This window comes from Canis lupus, chromosome 19 (genome assembly GCF_003254725.2).
Source record: "Canis lupus dingo isolate Sandy chromosome 19, ASM325472v2, whole genome shotgun sequence".
NCBI classification, from domain to species: Eukaryota; Metazoa; Chordata; class Mammalia; order Carnivora; family Canidae; genus Canis; species Canis lupus.
In genome coordinates, this window is record NC_064261.1 from 32,877,762 (window position 1) to 32,903,731 (window position 25,970).

The 25,970-nt window shown below is 43.7% G+C and overlaps 1 protein-coding gene across 1 annotated transcript; it reads right to left on the reverse strand.

The window, feature by feature from the left end:
* Positions 1-7,859: 7,859 nt before the first annotated feature.
* Positions 7,860-24,270, reverse strand: DDX18 (DEAD-box helicase 18). The gene is made up of 14 exons (XM_025429683.3): positions 23,742-24,270; positions 21,558-21,842; positions 19,603-19,743; positions 18,060-18,195; positions 17,608-17,708; positions 17,292-17,491; positions 17,086-17,200; positions 15,491-15,630; positions 14,064-14,225; positions 13,602-13,754; positions 12,802-12,915; positions 11,300-11,356; positions 10,761-10,938; positions 7,860-9,664 (listed from the first exon to the last, which is right to left on the reverse strand). The coding sequence occupies exons 1-14, from the start codon at positions 23,824-23,826 to the stop codon at positions 9,522-9,524; spliced, it is 2,010 nt and encodes a 669-aa protein (XP_025285468.3). The 5' UTR covers positions 23,827-24,270; the 3' UTR covers positions 7,860-9,521.
* Positions 24,271-25,970: the final 1,700 nt, after the last annotated feature.

The window sequence follows — 25,970 nt, forward strand, 5'->3', positions numbered from 1 at the left end:
AAAGCCTGTTATATTTTAGGCCTTTTTGGGGCTTGAGTGTCCTATCACAGATGAAAGCCCCCTAGCAGACACAGTTTCACTCTCCTGAGCATGCTCCCTGGAGGAAGAGTGAGTGACATGGGAGCTGTCCATCTGCCACCTCCAAAGCTGGTTGTCAGATTTCATGTTATCACACAGTGAGGATCTCACTTGACTGTGAGACAAGCATTTCCTCCCCTTGGAAATGGCCTTCTGTTTCTGGAAGATCAGTTTTGTCTGGATTTACTGATTTTTATGTCAAATCTCTCATCAGGCATGCAAATATGGCCAGAATGAATCTAGCACTGATGGCCATCACTTGTCACTTGAGACGTTCATGCTGTATTTTTTTGGGGTGATTTAATGGTTTTTCTAGGGAAAGTTTATCTACATAAATATGCCACATTATGGTCTGAATTTGCAATCTAATTTATATTTAAAATGTAATCTATTATTCTAGCTTTTTCCATATTAGTACCACAGAATGGCAGATCTGGAAAGACTATCTAATCCTATTTTCTTATTTTGTAGATGAGTGAAGTGAGGCCCCAAATGGTGAAATCTGAAATCACAGTAGGTCAGGACTCCTGATGTCTGGATCAGTGCCTTGCTTCATAAATAGATTAAATTATTACTGCATGATTTGTATATTGTTTCACTTAAAGCACAAATGTTCTAAGGATATAGAAGAAGTTACAGTTGCAGACAGACAGGCTGGCCCTGAATTTTGACAGGCCTGGAAAGTGAACCAACACAGAAGATGAAGAGAGCAACATATGCGGAAGTATGGAATAGAGGAAGTCAATAAACTAGAGAAATCCTTCCATCAAGGAACTAGAACATGTGGTAATAAATAAATAATGTTAATATAGAAAGAGATGCAACAAGAAAAAAAAGCAAAATTCCAAACAAAAGCAGACAGAAGGTATAAACATTAGTGGTACAACGGTGGTGATAAATTCATGGGTATTACTGAAAATTTTTTTTTTTCAACTTTGCCATGTTTGAATTTTTTCAAAATGAAGTGTTAGAAAAAAGTGGTCAGCGGTCCTCAGGAGACAATTCAAAGTAATACAAATGCCTAAAAAAGATAAGGAAAATGTATTGTAACTCCCTAATAAATAAATACAAACTACTGGACATTCAACATTTGACATTTAACTAAACATCAGAGACAGGCTCAACTCTCCCCACATCGGGGTGGGCTCAGGCCTGCCGGACACATCAAGGTGCAAGGAAGGCAGCTGAAGCAGCAGGAAGCTACCCTTGCCTGGAGTGGCTGCCTGGCCTGCATCCACCTGGAGGAGAAGCTTCCAGCCCAAAGTCTCTTTAAGGCTGTAGTGTGGCTGTGCAGAACAGTGGTGGCCATATGGATGCACAAACACTAGGTTTCCAGGGTTGGGCTTTTCCCAGAGCAGGGGGCATGTGCAGCACCCGGAGGCTCTGAGGAAGAGGTGAGACTTCTGCAATCAGTAATCCAAACTCTTCTCCCAGGTCCTCCTTGAGGTGTGAAAACAAGCAGATGGGACTCCGCTCCTGGTATTTGCGTTTGCCTGCTTTCTCTGACTGCACAAGCACCCATCTGATGAGGGGCTGTGTTACCACGGGGCAAGGAGAGTGCTGTGTGCACAGGATGGCCTTTGCTTGGATCCCCCCACCCCCACCCATGGGGCTCATTCAGTGGTGCCCTGATTCCGGGTCACCACCTCTACTGACTCACAGAGCAGAAAAATTCATCTCTCTCCTGCAGGTCATGTTGGCCTGAGCGGACTGACCCCACATTCTTAGCCAAATACATTTAAACAACATACAACTAAAAACACTCTCCAATATTCTGATGGCTTTCCCTTTCAAGTACATCCAAAACATAACTTTTAAACATATATTAAATCCATTGAGGGCCCAAGTAGTACACAAAAGTAGTGGTAGAGTGGACTGCCCTCTCTCTGAGTGGAGACAGAATGTCCTGCCTTTGGACATTCATGTTCCTGGTTCTTGGGCCTTCAGATGTGGACTGGGACATACACCACTCGATCCTCTTCGGGTTCTCAGACCTCTGGAACTGGACTGAACCATACCACTGGCTTCCCAGTTTGCAGATGGCGTATTGGAGACTTCTCAGCTTCCATACTCAGGGTAGGCTGATTTCTATAATCTCCCTCTAGATCTGTCATAGTCCAACAATTCTACCCCAAGGTGCATTCCTAAGAGAAATGAAAACCAATGCCCACACAAAAACTTATTCAAATGTCCATAGTAGCATTGTTTATAATAATCAAAATAGAAACCACCCCAATATCCATCAGTGAAGAACTGGATAAATAAAATGTGGTTATATTCATACCATGGACTGTTATTTGGCCATAAAGAAGAATGGAAGTACAGAGTTGTTGGACAACACAGAGGAATCTTGAAAACATGCCAGGTGAAAGAAGCCAGACACATAGCGCCTCCTATCATATGATTTCACTTTTATGAAAGGTCCAGAACAAGCCAATCTATAAGAACAAAATGTGGAGATGCCTGGGTGGCTCAGCAGTTAAGCGTCTGCCTTTGGCTCAGGGCATGATCTTGGGAGTCCTGGGATTGAGTCCCTTGGGAGGGAGCCTGCTTCTCCTCTGGGTCTCTTATGAATTAAAAAAAAAAAAAAAGAACAAAATGTGGATGGTGGTTGCCAGGGCCTGGGGCAGGGGGACATGGGGAGTGACTACCAACAGGTACTGGGGTTCTCTGAGGCAGTGGAAAGATTGTCACATTGAAGCTGATGGTGGTTGTATACCTTGTGTGTGAAACCATGTGGGAACCGTATGGTACGTGAGCAACACTAGAACATAAATCTCAAAGGGAAACGACTCCTCCAGCCCCTCAGACCCTATGGTGGGTCTGTGCTCTCACTCACCATAGACTGGGAAAACCCTCCAGTCTCAGCTGCTGTCCTCCGACCGGCCCCACATTCTCCTGTTCCCAGGTCCATCAGCCGTTGTATACTTCCTCCTGTATTTTGCCCATAACAAGTAGGTCTTGTGGCTGTTTGGTGCTTTGCCCCACCCACTCGTTTTGGGGACACTTGTCACCTACTTTTGTTGTAACTGTCTTTGGCCTTTTAGAATTGCTCTCTAGGTGCTCAACTTTTATATGCAGGTTCACAAAAATCCAAAAATTATCCTGGCACTGCTGCCACCATCTTTCCAGAAATCCTGTAGGAGACCTTTGCAAAACACTTTTTTTGATATGAATTACAAATATCTTCCTCCCTACTTACATTTGTCTTTTGTCATTTGAGCTTTTGGGTTGGGTGGTTTGGAAGTGAGGAGGTGGAGAAATTGGGGTGATCTGTAGCTTTCCATGATGTGTGTTGTGTGAGCAGGAGGCAGCACTGCCCTTTCCAATCCTCCAGGCAATGCATCCGTCCCCTCCCACTTTAACAGCCTCAAGACTTGTAGAAGAATTTGGACTTTCTCAGGTTATTAATGTTTTCTCCTGGGCTTCTTTCACAGTGCAATTCAGTTTACCTATTGCTCAGAAAATATTGCTATGGAAACCTATTTAGGCATGTGAAGCAGGTCCTTAAGAGGGGAGGAGAAAGATGGACAAAAGCAGAGTCCTCCAGCCATTCAGTCCCCATGTATGACCCTCAGGCCCTTCGAAGAGTGAAGGGAGACAAACACATAAAGGTAAGCTGCTGTACTTTCCATCGTAGATGAGAAAGGGCCAAGCCAACTGGATTTGTCAGAGGACAATTCTCTAAGGCAGGGAATGGTGGTGAATTTAATTTCTGGTCACATCAGGTTTGCAGTATTGTCTGCAGTGAGGCCACGAAATGTCTAATTTGGGGTTGACACATAGCTGGTCTTAAAAGTTCCTTCCGTTCCTGCAGAGTTCCATTAACATTTAAACCCGTTTTTTATGGCTGTGAAACACGGCCCCAAGGCTGAAATCAGAAGCCAGATTTTTGCAGCTTCTCGCTTTCAAATGGTTGCTAAGAATCCTGAGAAATGTGCACATATACAAATAAGTCCTTCAACTGGCAATGGCAGAAGGAAGACGGTACAGGGAACAAAGTTGAGGCTGCTGCCCACGTGGTTTCTAACCTCATTTATTTTCCTCAAAGTTGGTCGCCCTGGCAGCTAAGGACTGGAGAGTCGGGGCTGCAAGCTGAAGCTTGCGTCCTTGCCCAGCACCGCCAGCTGTCAGGATTCAGGATCTCAGGTGCTGACTAGGCTCTCCCGTCTGCATCTGAGGACACCAGCATTCCCTCTCCTGCAGGAAGAAAGCCCTGCACAGCTGGCCTAGGAGCTGAGTGGGATGGTGGCCTGGCTGCAGGCCTGAGTGGGACAGCACTCTCTCCTGCACAACAGAGCTAGTGCTGTGAATGTTAAGTTGCTAGGCCATTGACTTAAGAGCGATTAGTAACTCTCTTCTGAGCTTCCTTTTTGTCTTTGTACTGTGGGGATATCTGTCCTTCTCAGGACCGTCTGGAGGCAGGAGTAAAGGAGTTTAAGTTTATGGAGCTCTCAGGTCAGAGCCTGGCCTCCCCAGGGGTCAGGCCCATAGCTCAGCATCCTGAACATGCTTTGAAGATGTTAGAGCCTGATGAGTGTTTGTTCCTGTTCTTCCCTACACCACTCACTTTTCTCTAGCTGGAGAGGAGCCAATCTGCAGCAGCTCCCCACTCTACCACAAAACGGAGGCCCATCAACCCCTGCCTCCACGATCCTATGACAGGTATAGGGGGAGAGCAGCATGCTTATGAGGGCCTTGCCCCTTTCAGCCCCAAAGGCCTTCTGCTGGGGAGCTCTGGAATCAGGAAGACAGAACCACCATTTTATTGTCCTAAAGCAGCCGAACCCATGACATTGCAATGGTGGGGAGAGCAGGTTAAGTCCTGAAGAACATCATTTTTCTTGTTTGACCATCTGCCGCCGCCTTTCTGGATGATCTTGGAAGTGGTACCAATAGCTGTCATTTCTAAGACCTGACTGCTCCACTCTGCTAAATGCTTCTTGTGCATGACTGCATTTCATCCGGTGGACACCTCTGCCTCCCTCTACAGCCAAGGGAACTTGGCAGACCTCCAAGTACAATTGAGATTCCAAGTTCTGCCTCCCTCCAGAAACTGCTGCCCAAGACCACCCAAGGACTGTCAGCCTGTCCCTTCCCAGTGCCAGCACTTCCCAGCAGGGTGACTGATGCCAAAGTAACACCTTCTCCTGCCTCCAAAACCTCTAGTTCTACACCAGCTTTTCCAGGATCTGTCCCGAGAGGTGGCAAGCTTGCCACTTGCTCTTCCTTTGACAGATCCTTGCCTTTCACGTTCCAAATCCCTGCCTTGCTCCGAATCCACCATTTCCCCTATACTCTGGAGCAGGGCAGCTCTGGATAAGGACAGCCTGAAGGATGGGAAGCAACCTAGACATTTTACCCACAAACAAAGGGAGAGATAGAAACCAAGTCTGAGGATCATTAGATATTAGAGGGGCCTTGGAGTCTCAGTTATAAGCAACAAAGAGCTACTCTGAATTAATTAAACTGAAAAGGGATGAATTGAAACAATGGCAATTGTAGATAGCCGTAGCCCCCACAGTCCAGCTGACATCAAGCACTGCTGCCTGGGTGGCCCAACAAGCACCACCTCTGCTCCTGACACAGTGGCCTTCAGGGTGGGATAAGGCAGCTGCCACCTGTTTTACTAGTACCTCATTCAGAGGCGGGGGCAGGCATTATCTCACCTACCAAAACTAGTCCGAGCTGCAGAGGAGGCTTTTGTGATGGGAACTGCTTTGAAGACCCAGCAGGGCTTAAACGGTATGGTCTCTAAACACAGGAAGGTTAGATAGATGCTGGGCAGCGCCTCCAACAAAAAAATATCCACTAGTGCCTTCAAGTTAAAGTTGCCGCATTTCTCCTTAGATATAGATGAGGATGCTGAGTCCTAGACAAGTGGTCAAGGCATATCTGTTTCATCTCCTGTGCCAAGACCAATCAACTGCATTCCAACTGAATGGCACGTTGTCAGGGGATCTGGAGGCTTTGGCTGGAGGAGGCGGCAGGAAAGCCATAGTTGTTATGCTGACCTAGTGTGCCTTTTCCCATGTAAGCCATTTAAACAAACTCAAAGCTGTTTCCTCTGGAAAGCCTGGGTCTATGTGCCTACTCTGGGCCACCCGGTTTGTAGATGACTAAACTTCCTAACACCACCTCCTGTACTGGGCATTTTCACCCTGCAAGATGAGAACATAAAAGGTTTATTAATGGGTTTTATGTGTACGGATGTTCCCACACCTACCCATGCCCAAGAACTATCCAGAGGTTCTTCCGTCCCATCAAAGGCCTAAATCACAATCTCCTGGCCATGGGGCGAGAAAATCTTACACCACCATAATATTTCTTAAGTAGCCAGTCTGGCACAACTACCATTTGGAACTGTTGTTCCAGAACAGAAAGCATATCTTCTATAGGCAGAGAAGGTTCCATTACCTTTCCACCAGCTAATGTCTACCAGAATCCAAGAATGCAGATTTCCCAGGCTTAGAAATGGCTAGCATCTCTCTCTCCATCCATCGAATGACTTGGAAAACAAGAATGCAATTGTTTAGGACACCTCTTTTCCTTCTCTAGACTATAGCCAGAGTCTGGCCATACTCAGCCCTGTCTTCTGGTACCTAGCAGGCTTTCAATTCATGACAACCTATGATTATCCAAAGGCATCATCACTGCCTCCACCTAATACCGGGTACAACCCAGAATGGCCGTGAGACCTGCATTCATCTATTTGACAGTTGCCTTAGGAAGGTGCTGCTGCAGAACTGGAGCGCTTTCCAAAACCCGGGTCAGATCACAATTCTAGGAGATTGGACTACCAGAAATCCTGTCTATACTTCTAAAAGTCCAAGCTGGCTCCAGATTTTCAATGAGTCCCTGTACCTGATGCTACTTAACAGCAAACCTCTCCTGTGGGATGCGCTTGACAGCTGACGGGCACAGATTTGCACCAGGCACTCTCCTATGTGGTTCCGTTCATTCAGTTCTCACCACTTTATGCTGTAGGTTTTATTATTCTATTTTATTCACTTAACAGGCCTAGAAAAGAGGCATGGCTGGAATCTGAACCCAGACCCTCTGGTTCGAGAACACTCGTTTCTAACCACTAAGTATTTTTCAATAAACAAGATCCTTTTGAGGTATCTTGAATTTGGCTTTACTTACACCAACATGGTCAGTTAAGACTAAAACAAACTTAGATAAGCAATGACATATTGTCCCTGGCAGCCCAGAGGACTCAGAGGGTTCTATTTGCACCAAGTCATCTGCTTGGCTCCCTGCCCATTATGCCTAACCTTCCTGACTGAAGCCACTTAATCCCACTTGTCAAGTTAACAGCTCCAACATATGCCACTGGCAGCTGTGCTCTCAGAACAGAAGCCTATGGATTCCTTCCTCTTGGGCAAATGAGCATTGCATTACACATGGTGCTGCCCTGACTGTATCTGATTCTAGTCAGTGGATTCCTCACATGTAAATCCTGGCCAGACTGGTCAAGGCTGGCTTTCTGGAGGTCCCTAGTCTGGACCATCCTGCCAGCAGAACCTCCTGACTCACTAAGTACCTGAAATAAAAACCATTATTATAGAAAAAACAATCTTTCAACCTTTTTTTAATGTACTTATCTCATAAAATCTTCGTAGACTGCCTTACACTGGATGTCACCCATGGCAGGACAAACAGGAGCATGAAACATGCTAAGACAGGAAACTCCCTCTGTGATGAGCAGGTACCTAGAACCTTGGTCTAGGCAGACCAAGTAAGGGTTAACAAGACACCGTAATAAATGAAATATAAAATCGATGTAATTAATTTAATGACAGGAAAATTGACACATTATGAAATAAGCGGTTTACAAGTAGGGGCTAGAGGATGACTTCAGTTCTGATAGAAAATTTAAAAGTATATATACAAAACACCAGATGGCTATGTACGAAAATATTCAGTTTTTACTCCTGCTCTTTGATTAAAAGCAAGATTTCCCTTTGTTTTTGTGTATTTTTTGAGAAATAATTTCTTCTGAAACAAAAAAAGAGAACAAGTTCCTGGATATCTTAGATGAAGAATTGTTAAATGCCAGGAGTCCAGCAGTCAAATCCTGAACCCCAGGACAGATCCAGCCAGGGGAACAGTGGTCAAGCCCAGACACAGAGTATCACTTTTTTTTTTTAATACTGGGATGCTATTTTTGTCAGGCTGTTTCCGTCCTCCATATTCAATGTTCTCAGTGTACTAACATTTAACAGGAAACTATGAATATTAATTGGCACAACAAAATGATGCTAGCAACTTTGGTTTCAAATTGATCAAAATGTAATAACCATTTTATAATTATAAAATGCACTGGAAATAACACAAGACACATCAAACACTCCAGAAATCAAGAGTTCCTACAGGAAAAACTCCACGTGATGAAACCCCCAACTTTGCTGCTCTTTCTGAACTCTGTTCCTTTCCAATTTTCATCATAAACCTATTTTTGTTTCATAGACATAAAAGGGGCCCTTTTTCTCAAAACGATGCTTTGCCTGAGTACTCTGCAGAATTGGAAGGGTTCACCAAAATTCAAACCACTTGAAACAAAGTTGACTGAACTGTGTTATCACTCTGTGCCTTTATCAAAAAGGTTTGCTAAGTTATTAAATGGAGAAGAGCAGAGTATTACACCTATATTGGTATAAATGAGGCTCGAAAATCGGATTCCCACTGTTCCCAATAAATGTTAGAATGCCAAAGGTGCTTTTATTCAAGTAACAATGACAGCCCACATTTCTTGCTCTTAAAAAAGGGGAGAGAGGCCCATTGCTTTAAAATCTGGCATATATAAAAACGAATGCCAACTTTAATATAAGGTGCTTCCTAGCCACAGTAGCATTATCAGGGGAGGTCAAGAACTATGGTTAAGGTCCAAGAATCAACCAAATCCAAAAAAACCTGAGTCAATCTTCTTAATCACCACCCCTAGCATCTGTTCAGTGCACCAGGTTACTGCCTTCTAAGGTTGAACTGGGCGATGGACGTTAAGGAGGGCACATGATGCAACAAGCACTGTGTTACACAAGACTGATGAATCACTGACTCTACCTCCGAATAATAGGCTATATGTTAACTGATTTTGAATAAAAAATAAAAATAAAAAAATAAAACCCCCTAAAAAAACAAACAAACCAAACAATCATGACTAATTTGGAGATGAAAGATTTAAAATACTCTCTCATCACAACAAAAGCCAAAAGGCCTCTTGCTTTGCCCTTGAGCAACCTAGAGAAACTGAACTCTGTTTTACACCCCCCAAATAAGAGAAGTATTTCCTGGAAGTATCCATGTCCAGTGCTGCAACATTAATTCATACTGCTGTTTCACCAGTCCCAATCCTGAAGCCACAACAATTCCTTAGTTAGAAAAAGGGAAAAAAATCCATCTCGGGACAAAGCTATTCAAGATGCAAGGAAGGTGTGTCTTTAGTGGGAGAACTGCCGGCTGTCAGAGGACTTCCTGCTAATGTGTTTGAAGATTTTGGACTTCTCAACTTTCTTGGCTTTCTGGTATCCGAAGCCGCCACCACCTCCTCTCTTTTTAAGTTTGCCGTCGTTGCTGTTCACATCTGAAGGGAAGGTTAAGGAAATCAAGCAACATGAAGACAATGAACTCCCATCTTCTAATATCCACACATAGAACAAACCAGCACATTCACTGCTGTTCCTCTACCACAACCCCTCCCCGCACCACGAAAACATAACCATAAACCTACGTGACACATCTCCAGGAAGTCTACAGTGGTCATGTGACCATGGACAAAAACGAGCAGGTATGACTTTTAAGCCCAATGGAACAGTCATACTGTTTTCTCTGCACAAAGAAACTGAAGACACTTATTATAAGAAGTTGAGACCTAAACCATCAAGTCTATAGAAACACATTTAAAACCACCCTCAGTGTCAAAACAAGTGACTTTCAGCTCTGTTCTGAACGGATTCAGGAATGCTTAGCTACTGGAGGAGTTGCTCTTCCTTCCTCATGATTCAAGAAGTATTCATCACAACAGGCATTTACCCACTGCCTATGATGAGGATGGTGACCCCCTAGTCTCGTCCATTTGGGAGTCAATGTCATGGTGCTAACTTAAGGCCAAACTTTCACTGTTTGTTTTCTTGGTGGAAAACGTGAAGATAAAGTATAGATTAGCAATTGCAACAGCAGCAACTGGAACTGTTTCCTTTGCCTTTTACCCTGAGTAGCATGTAAGTGTTATTTTCTTTTGCTAGTCTTGCAACTTCCTTGTTTGAAATCCTTCAATGGCTCTGACAGGATAAAAATTAAGGTCCCACCATTTCTTTTCAGCTCCAGGGCATGCTTCTCTCCACGACTTCATACAGGGAAGCCGCACGACCACTTGAGCCCTGCATGCAACTATACCCCTCTGTGCTTCTCTCTGGAAAGCACAACTCTCTGGCTCTCACCATCTGCCTTTGTTTTCAAAGGCTTTAACCACAGGCTGTCTTGTTTCTGTAATCTCCATTGTGACAGTTCATCCCCACTCGCCATGTGCTAGCACTGACAAGCACATAATGATCAGAATGAATTTCAGGGCTTCCAGACCTCAGCCAGAGTGGACACCAAACCAAACGCTAAGCCCAAATGCCCCTCTGTCAACTGTCTCTCAGTTCCTGGGTGAGTTCCTAACAACAAAAAAAGGATACTCAGATCAACAAAAGGAGGCACCTTGAAACCAAACGACAGAGCAACTTGAGGCAAATTTAAGTTATTAACATTGAAGATCTGTTTCAGAGAATGGGAATCATATGCTCGAATGTAGGACTTATATGCCTCCTGCGCTGACTTATGAAGGAAGTAGTTCTTTTCAATCAATTTTTCAAGCTGAAATGAAGAAGACACTGGTTTCAATAAAATACAAAACAAACTTCATATATATTAGAATAAAACCAACCTGTAAAAAAAATTTGTCCCAATACACTTGATCCAAGTTTTCTAATACTTATAAAATCAGGGCACAGTAAGAATAATGACAAAGTTCTTGTAAGGTATAAACAGAAATAAGGTAGGGAACACAGGAACCCGGTAAACAGCATAGCAAGAACCCTAAAAGATCACACAGTCCAAACCTGGTTTATGAAAGGGGAAAGTCAGAGGACAATGATTACCAACTGAGGCTACTTCTTCCTCACAAACTTTTTTTTTTTTTTAAACAAAAACACACAAACAAAAATACCAAACATACCTGAGACTGAATGTCAGAAATCTTGGACCAGGAAAATTCAAATTCACTTAATGGAACCTAGAAAACAAAAGCATGGAGATTAGTAAGCCAGGATGGATCAATATCAGGCATGTAGATGATCGAGCAATAACAAGCATCCCGTGCCATGAAGAACCAGGACAGCCAGGCATGTACAACTCCCTCAGGACAGACAGCTGCTCCTCTGGTCTCCCGAAGCCAAAGGAAAGCTTTCCTACCTCTGCTACCTTCACATGCATTGTGCTGAGGAACCTTCCTGAAAGGAAAGGTGAGGAACTGGACAGGGAAAGTGAATAAACAAAGCCCTTTTCTCTACAGAAGGACCTCTATGGATCTAACATGAGGCAGCACGATGCTTCCAGTCAGAAGGACCACCAGCCCCTCCCTCTGTGTCGAGAGCTGTTTTAGGACCATGTAGCCCCGTGACTGGGGTCTGTGATACCAGAGCTCATGAAGACCACATACTCCTACAAGAAGGATCTCTCACCAGTCATCACCTATAACTAAAAATGCCAGACCTTGGAGAGGTGCTGGAAAAATAGCCACCAAGTTCTGGACACCACCCTCAGGGCCTGTCTTGCAGAGAAGACAGGTAGGGGGTAAGACGACAGCTGGATGAGCACTTGCGGTGTGGGAACACAAACCACAGGAGATCAGTGATGGCATCCCACAAGACAGCACAGCTCACTCAAACAGAAGCATCCTAAAGATCCAGAAAAAGGCATTCTAGGGACAAGATGAAAAGGCCATTTCAGGGAATTGCACATACCTACAAGGTGGAAGAAAATCCACCTGGTAATACAGTGGCAAGGGAGGCCAAAGCAGGGGAGAGTGTCAAGAGAAGGCTTGATGGGTGTGCACAAGATCGGAGGTCAGAGCCAGATGAGGGTGGGCTGGGGATCAGGGTGAGTGGAGATGAAATAGAGGAAAAAAAACCAAAACCTTTCCAAAACAGAAGGAAGAAAGGCAATCATCAGCAGCAATGACAAAGGGAGAAGAAGGAAAGTGGGTTTTAGGGTTGAAGGTTTTTTTTTTTTTTTACTGGGAGACTTGAGATGGTAATGGGAGAGACAGAGGTAAAACAGAGTCAGTGAGAAGGGTATAGGAGGAGGAGGAGAAAGAGGCAGGAGTGAATGGAGTCATCATGAAAACAAGGCTGTAGCAAGGGAGGGCAGGTGGAAGTGACCAGGTGTGAAGATGCTTAGGAGAGGCAGAGGTGTTTTCAAACAGGGCCGGGGAAAGGGACAGCGCCTGGGGACGCTGGGACACAGTGCCTGACAAGAGGTCAAGGGCTGTTCATGTGAGGCCAGACCCGCACTGAATCTCCCTTGCCCAACCGAACTGCTTTGTTCCCATAGCACCGCAGTGACTCCCAATACCTCAGACCCATCCTGAAATGGTGCTTAAAGCCATTGGCCTTGGCACACAATTCCTATCAAGAGGCATTGGTTCCCACTTAAAATTTTCCAAACCAAGATCTTTACCTTGGATTGCTTCAGGTAACGAAGGAAACCCAACTCTTCAGGGCGTAAGATGAGCAAGGCGTGACCTCTTCCGTTTAGGCCTCTGGCTGTTCTTCCCACACGATGAATATATTCCTTTGATGGAGAGAGAAAACCTGAATTAATACATTAAGTTCCATGGGAACCTGCCTTTCTAGGACCTGCATGGTGGCGAACAGAAGCGTGTCAGCACATCTGGATTAGATGGTGCTCCTCCCACAGGGCGGTGCCACACACACCATGGCCACGTCCCCGGCGTCTGCATGTGCCATGACCAAAGAGGTAACAGCGCAATGACGGAGGCCCAATAGTCACTGGACCTGATCTTCACATTAACTCTGTGATCTAATGACTACTAAGTGTGCTTCATCTTCAAAATAACATTTTCAACGTGTTTTCCTGCTAGCTGACAATTTATGTAACCTATTGCTTGTTGAAAATATTTAGTAAAATTTATTTTACTACATAGGCACAGAATCTTACCTATTTCTGGAAGCAGATTTTATTTTCTTCTAACACCTACTGCTCTTAATAGACCATTCCAAGCAAGCACATGACATTCCTAACTCCAACCTCACTGAGGCCTCTCAAATCTTACATGTTCCTTTTGGGTCCTGCAAAAGCCCTAAATATCATCAGCACCAGAGAAATACCACGGTCAGTGCAGAGTAAAACATGACCTGAATGACTATGGGATACACCTTTGAGTATGAAATACGGGAGGTCTCAGGGAAACCAGAAAGCTCATTCCTTAATGTAGAGCCACTGTGGATGCCAGTTACCTTGGGGTCATCTGGAGGGTCATACTGAACAATCCAGTCAACTTCAGGAATATCCAGCCCTCTAGCTGCCACGTCTGTACACAACAATATCCCCGAATCAGCATTGCAGAACTGGAAGAATGTGGTTGTACGCTTATTTTGCTTCTGCCTTCCCTAGAATCAAATCAAAGCATCCATTAGAGCTGGAAACTTGAGGTCCTTTCTAGGAGGTCTAATTGTACAAGAACCCCCAGCTACGGAGTTGTTAACCTGCTTCATTTCAATTTCACTCTCTGGCCTGTATCTTATTTCCTTAAGTCGGTGGTATGTCTTACCCCTTTGTGGTCCCTACCCTTTCATACCCGGCAAAGCTCCCTCCACATGGGATCATTCCACATTTAGAGGGCGATACCACAAACCCCACAATCCATACGACTGGGTAAGTGTTAACTGTGTTTTACTAAACTCATGATGATCACTTACATGAATGGCCAAGACAGGCAAATCGATGTAGTTCAGCAACTCATAGTGGTATTTCACGGACTTACAGGATGAAAAGAAGACCATCAGCTTCTTCTTCCGGTTCTTCTTAAGGAATGTAAAGAGCAGAAGGAACCTCTTTTCTGAGGGACAAACAACATATCCCTAGAAGTGGTTCAAGTAAATAGATAAAAAAATAATCAGACATTTTCAGGTTCATAAACCAATGTAATTTGGAGAGCACAAATAAACATTCCATATACACCATCGTGCCTTACCTCTACCAAAATTACTGTCTTTATTAAAACAAAGCATAAACTGACACTCATTTTAGCTCTTCTGGTTCCTTTTATTGGGTGCAAACACTGGATATCAATACTTTTTGTATTTCTGAGATTATAGACTTCTGGTTACCAGTTTGTGCAGCCATAATAAAGTAACACCTACTCGTTGGAACCATCAAAGCATAAGCAATGCTTCATTTTTATAAAGGTCCTTAATAGCAAGATCTCAAATAACTACAGCAAAAGTGCACTGTCCTAAACAAGATAACAAAGCTGAGTGAATACATCTTTTAAAATATACAACCAACAAAAAGTTTTTAAATGAGATAGTTATTTGAAATAGTTTTTCTTTTTTTTTTTTCTTTTTAATTTCTATTTATTTATGATAGTCACACAGAGAGAGAGAGAGGCAGAGACACAGGCAGAGGGAGAAGCAGGCTCCATGCACCGGGAGCCCGACGTGGGATTCGATCCCGGGTCTCCAGGATCGCGCCCTGGGCCAAAGGCAGGCGCCAAACCGCTGCGCCACCCAGGGATCCCTGAAATAGTTTTTCATCAGAAGACTCAAAGTTCTGTTTTTAGTCTACCTAATTTGGATCTCAATGCCACCTCATTTCCAACTTTTCACAGTAGTGTGCCTGAAACCAGCCTCTCCATCTGCTAACTCACCTTGTATCTTAGAGTAGAAGATCACTAAATAACACACTTTTTTTTAAAAAAAGAAAAGGATTTTATTTATTCATGAGACACACACAGAGAGAGGCAGACATAGGCAGAGGGAGAAGCAGGCTCCTCCTGGAGTGCCTGATGTGGTATTTGATTCCACTACCCTGGGATCACAACCTGAGCCAAAGGCAGATGCTGAACCACTGAGCCATCCAGGCATCCCAATACGCTTCTTTTCTTAACTGCATTTACAATCTGTAGTGATTAATGTCTTCTTGCGGCAAACAGTATTAAGAGGCAGAATAAAGAGAGCTGACCAAACTATTCAAAGTTCAAGATTCATGATGCCAGTGAGACAATAACCCAATTCACTGTATCTGAATTAAAAGTTCATTAATTCATCTGCTTTTTGGATGATCAAAACAACTGCAAATACACACCAAAAATGATCCTTAAATGTAAGATCTTGATGAAAAGTACCTGCTCAAGACCATCCACTGTCGCATTAGCTTTATCGTCATCAACACCAACATACAATGGCTCCTTTTTCAAAGAAATCCTTGCTAAGTCTTCAACTTTTCGAGTTTGTGTGGCAGAAAAGAGCATGGTTTGCCTGCGTGCTGAAACAGATACATATAAAAATAACTCAACTATTTCAGGGAATCTTTAGCATCACCTTACAACTAGAAATACGGAGTAGAACTATCAGGAATGGGACAGGTGATATCACTACATATTAAGAAGGGAGTATCACGAACAATTTTATGACTATAAATGTAACAACTTAGATAAAATGGAAAATTTCCTTGAAAGACAAATGGCTAAAGCCCACTTGAGATTAAAGAGAAATCCTGAATAGCTTTGTATCTATTACGGAACTCGTAGTTAAAAATGTTACATAAAGAAAAATCCAGCTCCAAAGACTTCAATTGGTGAATTCCATCAAAGATTTAAGTAGAAAATATTACCAATTCTGCACAATCTCTCCAGGATTTGAAGAGTTATTTCCCAACTCATTCTTTGACACCAGCCATTACCCTGATACCAAACCCAATAATGATTTGTGACACAATCTTTTAAACAAAACTTTTAAACAAAATTTTAGCAAAGCTGAATATAGCACATAGAATAATGAATCACGATCAAGTGGGGTTTACTTCAAGTGTTTAATATTTAAAAGTTAACCGATATAAGTTACTATATTAACAGATTTAAAATTTAAAGGAAAAAACATCTAATTTAGTAGGGTAAAAGCATTTGATAGATTTAACATCTGATTGTGATGTTACTGTCCTGTTTTATGCTGTTATTGCAATTTCATTTCTAATGGTTTGGAAGCCATTTTGTAATGAATAAATGTACACATCGTACGGTACCTGTAGCATGCCATTCAGGATTAATAAAAGCAATGTAATATATGCAAATAAAAACAAAAAAACTCAGAACATCAGGAACAGAAGGGATCATTCTCATTCTCCATCTGGTAAAGGGTAGCTACAAAAAAAAAATCTATAGCTAACACGATAATACTTAATGGTGAAAGAATGTTTTCTCTACTAATAGGGGTGACCGGTTTCACAGGTGTAAACATGTCAAAACTTAAATTGTATATTTAAAACATGTACAGACATTTGCAATATCAATTATACTTCAATAAAGCATGAAAAAACCATATAATAAATGGAATCATGACCTTATTATAGACATAAACAGTTCATAATGCTGCAAGTACGGTAACGAAGGTATGGACAACTCAAACACAATACAGAAGGCAACACCTTTATGGCTACCTAGGAGATGTCAGATTGGGTGAGAAAAGGGAAAAGGGGTAGTGGGGGCAGACGGGAGTCGACCTATGTTAGAACTGTCTGACTTGCATTATAACCTCTAAAGCAGCAAAACCACTGCAAGAAGTTACTGATAAGTTGTATTGCAAACTCTCTCCAGGGATGACTGGCACAACCACTTCACTTGGCTCTATTAAAATTACAGTATTAACAGTTTTCATAGACGAACAACCCTCATCCATTTCCAACAACTACTCTGCAAACCACATGCAGATATTACCTACTTACTTGGCAGAAGTTTAATAATTTGTTTTAATTCCTCTTCAAACCCAACATCCAAGATACGATCAGCCTCATCAATAACCAGACACTGTAGATTTTTATACATAAACCCTGGGGTATTCTAACAAGACAAAAGCAAAAACTGATTAGCTGTCAGGTTTAGGTTTCACACAGACAATGAGACAGGGTACCCCATACTAGTGTTGGCTTGCCTGCATGTGGTCCAGGAGACGGCCTGGGGTGGCCACAATGATGTTGATCCCGTTACCAAGTTTCTGTGCTTCAGCAGATCTGTTGCTGCCACCCATTATTAACCCGTATGTGTGAACATGGTACATCATTAGCTCTTTAAGAACACCAAAAGTCTGCATGGCCAGTTCCCTAGTAGGTGAGAGAATAAGAACTCCTGTTCCTAAAAGGCAAAAAATGACAGATGGTATAAGTTCCGCTGTTATCACCAGGAGTCCTCAATAGCTACAATAAACTTCTAGTGAGATACTGGCAAAAACAATCAGATCAGAGACTCACCATTCCTAGGCATGAACTTTAACTTGACAATGAGTTCGACTGCAGGGATGAGAAATGCCAGCGTTTTGCCACTGCCTGTTTTTGCAGCCGCTAGTAGATCCCTAAATATTAAAAATGGAAAGGAATAGACCGTCTCCTTACTCAACAAGCATTTACTCAATATCTACTATGTACTATCACATTTTAGACATCAAGACTAGAAAACGAGTAAGAAAAAGTCCCTAGCTTCTTTATCACTGAAATCAATCACAGAGATTAAATACCTAAATACAGAAATAAGAATTGTGTTATGAAACAGAAACACTTTTCTTCAAACATCAGTAACTTAATGCCTTTAATGAAGCATAAATACTTTTGTTGTTGCAAAACAGAATATGTTCCCAATTTCTTCTAAACGACTAGTGCTAAAAATAGGCACTAATGACCAAACATCAATGATAATCTAATCATACCTGCCTTCCAGAAGTGGTCTGATACTTTTATGCTGAATTTCAGTCATGTTTGTAAAACCCATTTCTTTTATTGCCTTCAGAGTGTTCTCATTAACAAGACTAGAAAGAGAAGCAAATGAAGTATCCTCAAAAGCTCCTAAATAAAAGAAGGTTTATCGTTAGCAAATTTATCTTCTAAGTTAATGCTGCTATAGTTATGTAAAATAGTTCTGCTGTTTGCAAACATCACTGGGTGGGAATCAAACTTAGTAAAACTTTTTCCAGTAAGGAGGACTAAACCCCAACCATTTCTATACAATACTAAGATAAAGATCCTTTTTTGAAGTTTCTCCACTGCTGACGGCCGTGTAAAGTCTAGAACCTATCTTGTAACAAAATAGTAAAGGATGGAGAGGAGGTATAATAAAGGGGCTTGTATGAAATGAAAATACCAAGCATGGGGGTGGTTCAGAGAGATATTAAATATTTAGGAAATCTGAAATACAAATGGAAAGCATCCAGTATAGTAGAAACTGAGTATGAAGTCAACCACAAGTTAATCTCACTCCAAAAAAAAAAACAACTAAGAAGGTCAGATATAGCCACACACCATTAGACTGAACCCACATGTCAAATGTGCACGATTCTTGAGCAGGGGAAGATACCAAAATCATCTGGGGTAGCCCCCACCCCACACATGCTCTGCTGATTGTCCACCTTGGCCTGAATAATTCTTTGTTGTGAGAGGCTGTCCATGCATTATCAGGTGTTCTGCAGCCTCCCTGACCTCTACCCACTAAATGACAGTGGCCTGCCCTCAGTTCTAAGAACCAAACATGTTGAAAGTCACCCTTCAAGACTTGTCTGGGACAGAGGAGGTTTATGGGATGCAGGACATCAGATGCAAAAACCAGTCAAGTTCTGGGTAAACTGGGATGACATGGTCACCCCTCCTGGAAGTAAAATTGCCCTGGTTGAGAACTGCTGCCATAACCTTTGAATTTTGATTAAATAAGCCTGGGGTTATCAGGCCTCAGTATTTTAACAACAACAACAACAACAACAAAAAACCCAAACTGAAAAACCCAAGGAATTCTTATACATTTCTGGTTTGGATCAAATGATTTTGCCCAAACTTTTGACCTTATAAAGAAACAGAGGCCAAAGGAAGTTACCCTGGCCAAAATCCCTTAATAATGTGATTTTCATCCTTCCTTACTAGTAACTGGGCCAGCATTACTTAAACCTCAGATCTCTAGACTTGTGCCAACGATCTTCCTACTACAAAATGGAATGATCTTTAGAAAACAATAAACCAAAGGACTAGAGGACCCGAGAAGCTGTTGGTGTGCTTATCAAAATATTTAGTGCTAAGAATGCATAAAAGGAAAAAAGAAATAACAAGAACTAAGGCACACTAAGTAGATAAAGCAGCAGCTAGATAAAAAAAAAAAAATTGCATATAATTGTTCTAGGTAAATTAAAAATCACAACTGAAACTTCAAACTAGAATCCAGAAGGCATGACATATTTAAGGTTTCTGTGGAAAACTTTCTCAAGTTACCTGTCAGTCCCAGGGGTAGGCTGGGCACTTCACTGTCCTCTTCCTCATCATCTGGCTTCTCCCCATTGTTTTCTGTCTCTTCAGGAGCCTGGGTCCCTTCTTCAGAGTCCCCTTTGTCTTCAGTTTTTGATTTTTTGGTATCTTTGGTTTTAAAGGACACCCCCCCCCCATTTTTTTGTTAAAATATAATATCAAATGGATCACAAAATAAAAAGATCTGTAATGCAAAGAGGCATGTTTTCAAAAGCTTAACACATTCTGGTTTCAAGATGTGAAGAATGTCTTTTTCATGACTAAAAATTTAATTACATGTAATTAATGTACATGTAATCTATAGGGGGGACATGGAGATTCACCAACAAACTCTATTTTTTAGGCCTATTGTAGCATCTTAAGTGACCAAGACATTTTTGGAAAGTTGAAACAATTTAAATATACTAACTACATCAAATTCTATGTATTTCACAGAGGGGAAAAAAGGGCTATGATTAATGGTTTTTCAAACTCTTAAAAGGCACTAATTTGTCCTACTATTCCATTAAATATAAATCTTTCATGAAAGCTAGCTGTGGTATAAAGATGAGCAGAAATCCCAAAGGCTCTTCACGTTACTAGAGAGACCTCAGTGCAAGTGCAACAATTCCCTTAGCTGGGTGACTGGCAGCTCCCGGAAACTAAGTGGGGAGAGGAGGCAGGGGGAAGGCCTCCTGACGTTTCACTTCTACACACAGCTTTCCTAACAGGGCCCTAAACTACTCTTCCAGCCTTACCTCCCATCAACTCTTCAATGTTCCACTCGGGATCAAATGCGTTAACTATCATGCAGGGCTTTTATAAATTCATGGTAGCTAGTTATACTAGTTAGAACAGAACTGACCTGGACCAGAACTCAGGACTCTGTGGCTCAGGACTGGCCTCTTCCTTGCATCTGACTACTCTCCTTCTGGGAAATGGTCAATCTACAGGCAGCATGAGGATGGCTAGGCATGTTTGGAAAAATCCAAAGCTCCTCCTTTCTAAATGGAATCTTAATTTCAGTTAAGTTAGATGAATACGAAGTTCTAACCCAGACATTGACAAACTTTTTCTATAGAAGTCCAGAGTAAACATTATAGGTTTTGCAGGCCATATGGCTTGCCCTAATAAAGACCAAGTAAACAAATAGGCACTGTAGTGTTCTAATAAAGCTTTATTTCCAAAAGTAGGCAGCGGGCTGATAGTTTGACACCTGTTATAGTCCCCCTTGAAATCTCTGCTTGTTCACATCTCAATTAAAAGGCCTATCCTTCATATAAGCTTATCCAAATCTAACTATCTTCCAAAAGAAGCTGGCCTCCTCCTATCCTGGCTATCCTACTCACTTAGAAACTAGCATTCCATTTATACAGAAGTTACTCGCTCTTTTTATATACACGTTGCAGTTGCATATCCAAATTATTACTAAGTCTCCTTTCAAGAGGAGAATTTATGGTAGGAAAAAAAAAACTGGGAGTAAAAAAAAAGGGGGGTGGTAAGTAAAAATAATCATTAATGCAAAGTCCTCTGAAATAAAGGCCCGAGAAGAAAGAAATGTACCAGCCCAGATGTCTTCAGTGTAATGCCACATTTGTTTGAAAATAGGTAATAAACCTAAAATACTGTGCCATAATATGGTCTGTTTAAAAACCTAGCCAATTGTCAAAAAGAGCAAATTTCTAGAATTCAAAGGAGGCTTTTATTGAAGCATGAGGTTTCCTTCAGTCATTAGGAAATACAAAAGGACACATTTCTCAGTGTCTTATATAAATGTTACATCCCAGCCCTCACCCTACTTCTTTTTGCTACTAGGTTATTTTCTGGTATCCCAGTGAGTATAAGGATTCTTGCATGTTGTTATGAATAAATTATAACAGAAAGATGGTGACACTGTGAAAACTGTTTCAATGCCTGAAGTTCAAAGAAACTGAAGTACTTACCAGGCCCAGCATCATCCACCATTTTTCTCTTTCTCTTCTTCTTTTTTTTTGATTCTGAATTGGGAGGCTGTGTTTCTGCTTCTCCATTGACTATTATGGTAGATTTCTTTTTTTTCTTTCTAATTTGTACAGTTTCCACTGTTTTTTTAGCTACCTCTCCATTCTGGGCTTCTGACGAGCCCATGTTCACAGACTGTTTTAGAGATTTTTTAACCTTCCCACCTCCCACTGTTTCTTCAGACACATCTCCATTTTGTGTTTCTGATAAGCTCACATCCGAGGCCCCTGTTTAAAAACAGAAAACACATTGTGACAAAGGGAAGGTTTGCTTAAAACGCTGGAATCTCAGGTTAGAAACTTCATGGTGTCTATGACTGAAATGATTTAGCTTTTAATTCCCTTTCATGTACATTATTAAAACCACTTAAGTTTATGGCATTCTTCTACCAAATTAAGTAAGTTTCCTTTAACGAAAAATGCTGGAAAAGGAAATGCTACATCGATTCAACTTCAAAAAACTGTGTCTCTGTCCTTATGGAGTTAAGAATCTGAGACAGCTGGGCAGCCCCGGTGGCGCAGTGGTTTAGTGCCACCTGCAGCCCAGGGCGTGATCCTGGAGACCCTGGATCGAGTCCCACATCGGGCTCCCTGCACGGAGCCTGCTTCTCCCTCTGCCTGTGTCTCTGCCTCTCTCTCTCTCTCTCTATGAATAAATAAATAAATAATCTTTAAAAAAAAAATCTGAGACAGCAAAATTTCAGTGAAGTTAAACATCTGAATGGATGGGGCCAGGGATCCCTGGGTGGCGCAGCGGTTTGGCGCCTGCCTTTGGCCCAGGGCGCGATCCTGGAGACCTAGGATCAAATCCCACATCAGGCTCCCGGTGCATGGAGCCTGCTTCTCCCTCTGCCTGTGTCTCTGCCTCTCTCTCTCTCTCTCTCTCTGTGACTATCATAAATAAATAAAAATTAAAAAAAAAAAAAGAATGGATGGGGCCAGACAACGGCAGCTACAAATACACGTTAATATCAGGTATTTGATAAATACATGGCTCACGGATAGATTAGAAAAGACTGTCATCTATTCACACAACTGCTGCTTCTCCTATAATTTCGAAACACTCAACCTTAACTTTCCTCTGCAGCAGTGAATTGAAAATTCACTTATTGGTCCCCGTATTTACCTTATATATATATGCCTAAGGATGTCTTTTAAAAAGTTTCCGTTTATATAGGATAAAAAGTAACAACACTTCTTAAAATTTCAATTGTTACCTTTAAGTATCAAGAAATAGCAGTGCTGCACTACTGATAGGCATCAGAAACACACACACGCACGCGCGCGCACACACACACACACACACACCATTTCTAAAACCCACAACCTGTCCTCTTCAGGTTTCCTTTCAAGCAACTCATCTGTGCTGAAATCCAAGTACGGTAAGGAATTATGCCTCCCAACACTGCCCTCGGGGGCTGAGGTTACACGGGATCCAAAAGCGGTAACTTCAAGATCTCTGGCTCCCTGTTAGGAACGGAGGGCTGCAAGTGAGGCAGCTAAGCAAGGGGACCGACAGGTAAGTAAGTCTTTATGAAGGATGCAAACACCTGGAGGCGGCTGAGGCATTCATAACCTAAAGTTGGGTGCAATGGAATCGAGGGCACGCGCTGGACACGTGCAGGGGGCACTGCAGAGCTGCAAACAGGATACACTCCAGGCCTCGAGAGAGGATGGACGAGGGGAGGGGAAGCCAATCCCACCAAGCAGCCAAGGAGTTTCCTTTGAAGCAACGCAGACATTAACCAGATGATCTGAAAGAAGGTGCGTGCAGATGAGCAAGTTCCACGTGTCTGATTGGAAATGGACCTAGGGTGGGGGCGGGAGAGGGGGAGACGAGGCGACGCGAGGAAGCCAGAAGGAGGCAGGCGCAGGTAAAGCTGCTGGGGCTGGAAGCCCGGCTGGAGGCCCGCTTAGAGACCCCAGGCGTCGCGCTCCTGCTCCGACTCTGTGCGGAGCAACGGAGGCTCGGGAGCGCGGGCCGACCCGGGGCGCCCCCCGCGGCGAGCGGCCCCGCGCGGGACCCCAGGAGGCGCGCCAGGCCCACGCGGCCCGAGGAGAGCGGCCCAGGGGCGGGCTCCGCGCAGCCGCCGGCCCCAGGCCCCCGGGTCCTCGCAGCGCACTCACCCCGGAGCTTCAGGTTTCGCTGGCGCAACTTGAGATTCCGTTTCTCTATCTTCTTGCGCAGGAGTTTCATGGGTAGATGGGACATGGTGCCGGCCGGGCGCCCTCACTGCGGCGCCACCCCTCGGCTACCGGGTTGACGTCACTTCCGCCCGACTCGCACGTGCGGCGGCAACCGGAAATACGTCACGGCCCCCCCCTAGGAGGTTGCCGCGAGAAAAGGATGCGTCTGGGCGGAAATGCGTCCGGGGCCCCTGGCGCCCGCAGTCTTGAGCGCCCTCTGGAGGAGCGGAGGCCCGACCGCGGTTGACGCTGTGTCCCGGGGCTGCACCTGTAGGGCCCCTGCAGGTCCCGGGGCTGGGAGCTTCCCCGGAGGAGGCTGAAGAAACGAGGACGAGCAGGAGGCCTCCGGGAGTCTCCGGGCATGTGTGCTTCCCCCTTTGTATCCTGCACTGCTGGAAACTAGGAAACAATCTAATGTCGGGGCAGCCCGGGTGCTCCGCGGTGGGCGCCGCCTGCAGCCCGGGCCGTGACCCCGGAGACCCGGATCGAGTCCCACGTCGGGCTCCCCGCAGGGAGCCTGCTTCTCCCCCTGCCTGCGGCTCTGCCTCTCTCTGTGTGTCTCTCATGAAGAAATAAATAAAAATCTTAAAAACCCCCTAAATTTCGTGTATTTGTTGGGAAAGCAGATTCTGAAGCTAAGTGATGCTAAGAGTCCTTTGAAGCAGGGTTGGGAGGACATTGGGAAGCGGGGTCTCCGCACGCCCTGCTCCAATTCCTGGAGCACCAGCAGCTCTTGACTTTCGGCAGTGGCAGCTGGTCAGTTGCACCCCCCCCCCCCCTCCGCGCCCCCAGCACAGTCTTCCACTTTGGGCTGAAATCGAGCTAATGTAAGCTCTGCTAGCTACACCGATAATGGGGCTGTTAGATGGCCAGTTTTCGCTCTGCCAGGTAATGGCAATTCTTTGGAAACAAGTCGTGTGACCTTGTGGCTTTTGGGTTTATAAACCCGTGCTCCCTCCTGGCAGCTCAAGAGTCCAGCACTTTTAACAGTGAGTTTCTAAGACCAGGCCTCACAGACAAGTTGATATCATTAGATCAGATCTCAGAAAGCCTCTGCCAGGGTTTGGGGAGGTGGAAATTGATCACGTGCCTCTGACATGCCTCTTGTCTGGGACTCTAGGGCCTGTCTTAGCATCTACGCAGTGTATGCTGAGCTCTTTGAAATCTCTTGCCCGGGATTCCCCATCCCAGACGTCTCCTTTCCCAGAACATAGTCATTCATCAGTTGTTCACTCATTTAGCAATTCTTAAGCGAGGAGAATGTGACAGGTGTGTGCTCGTTTCTGGGAATGGAACGGTGGGTAAGATGCACGTGGAATTTACAGAGTTGGCATGTGGAGAGGAGAGAAAATAAAGCTGTGGCAAACCACGCAGCGATGAGGGAAGCCCATGGCAGCTCAGCACTCTCATGTGGGGATGGGGATAGGGACTCAGTCTTTCATTCCATACCCTCTGTGCATATGCACTGTGCTAGCAGCGGGCAGAGCGGGGAATTGAAGATGCTGCCTTTATTTAAATATTATTCGAACACTTAAATTTAATATGGATCATGCCTCAGCCATCCCGTTCTTTCAGTTTTGTTTTGTCACTTGTGAGACCCCTTGGCCCTCTGATTTCAGGGCTGACCTCCTGAACCCAAGACCCTCCTAGAAGCTTGTGCTTGACTTTTTAGAAACTCACTAATGAACTGCTGACACGGAAAAAGGAACATCCGAGGATGAGGCCAGCACAGATGAATCAGAAGTTAATCTGAAGTGATTAACTCAGTTAATCCACAGTTAATCTCAGCTTCAGTATGATGTGAAATTCCCCTCCGAACATCATCCCAAGCCCTAAAGAAAGGAGCCTCCTTTCCCTTGCTCAGGGAGTCATGCTTTGGAAATTATGGGAGAAATAAAGTGACCTTGTGAGGCAATCACCTGGTGATTTCTGTCTATAGCTCACCAAGGAGCGGACCCGCTTTGGTTCAGTAACGATTTCAGGTTTTAAGCCTTAGACAAGAGTTTATATAATAAACAGCAGATTTGTGTATGATTTTTTTTCATTTAAATAATTTAAAAAAGCCTCACTCCAGGGAACCTGGACGGCTCAGCCAGACTCTTGATTTCAGCTTAGGTCATGATCTTGGGGTTGTGGGATCAAGCCCCAGCTCAGGCTTTGCTATGGGTG

Bases quoted from the DNA above. Each gene is read 5' to 3' on its own strand.
- DDX18 (XM_025429683.3), bottom strand. From the start codon at position 23,826: ATGTCCCATCTACCCATGAAACTCCTGCGCAAGAAGATAGAGAAACGG. The intron at 21,843-23,741 runs GTGAGTGCGCTG...GTTTTTAAACAG, and splicing joins GCGAAACCTGAAGCTCCGGG to GGGCCTCGGATGTGAGCTTA. The intron at 17,492-17,607 runs GTGAGTCTCTGA...TTTGCCTTTTAG, and splicing joins AAAGTTCATGCCTAGGAATG to GAACAGGAGTTCTTATTCTC.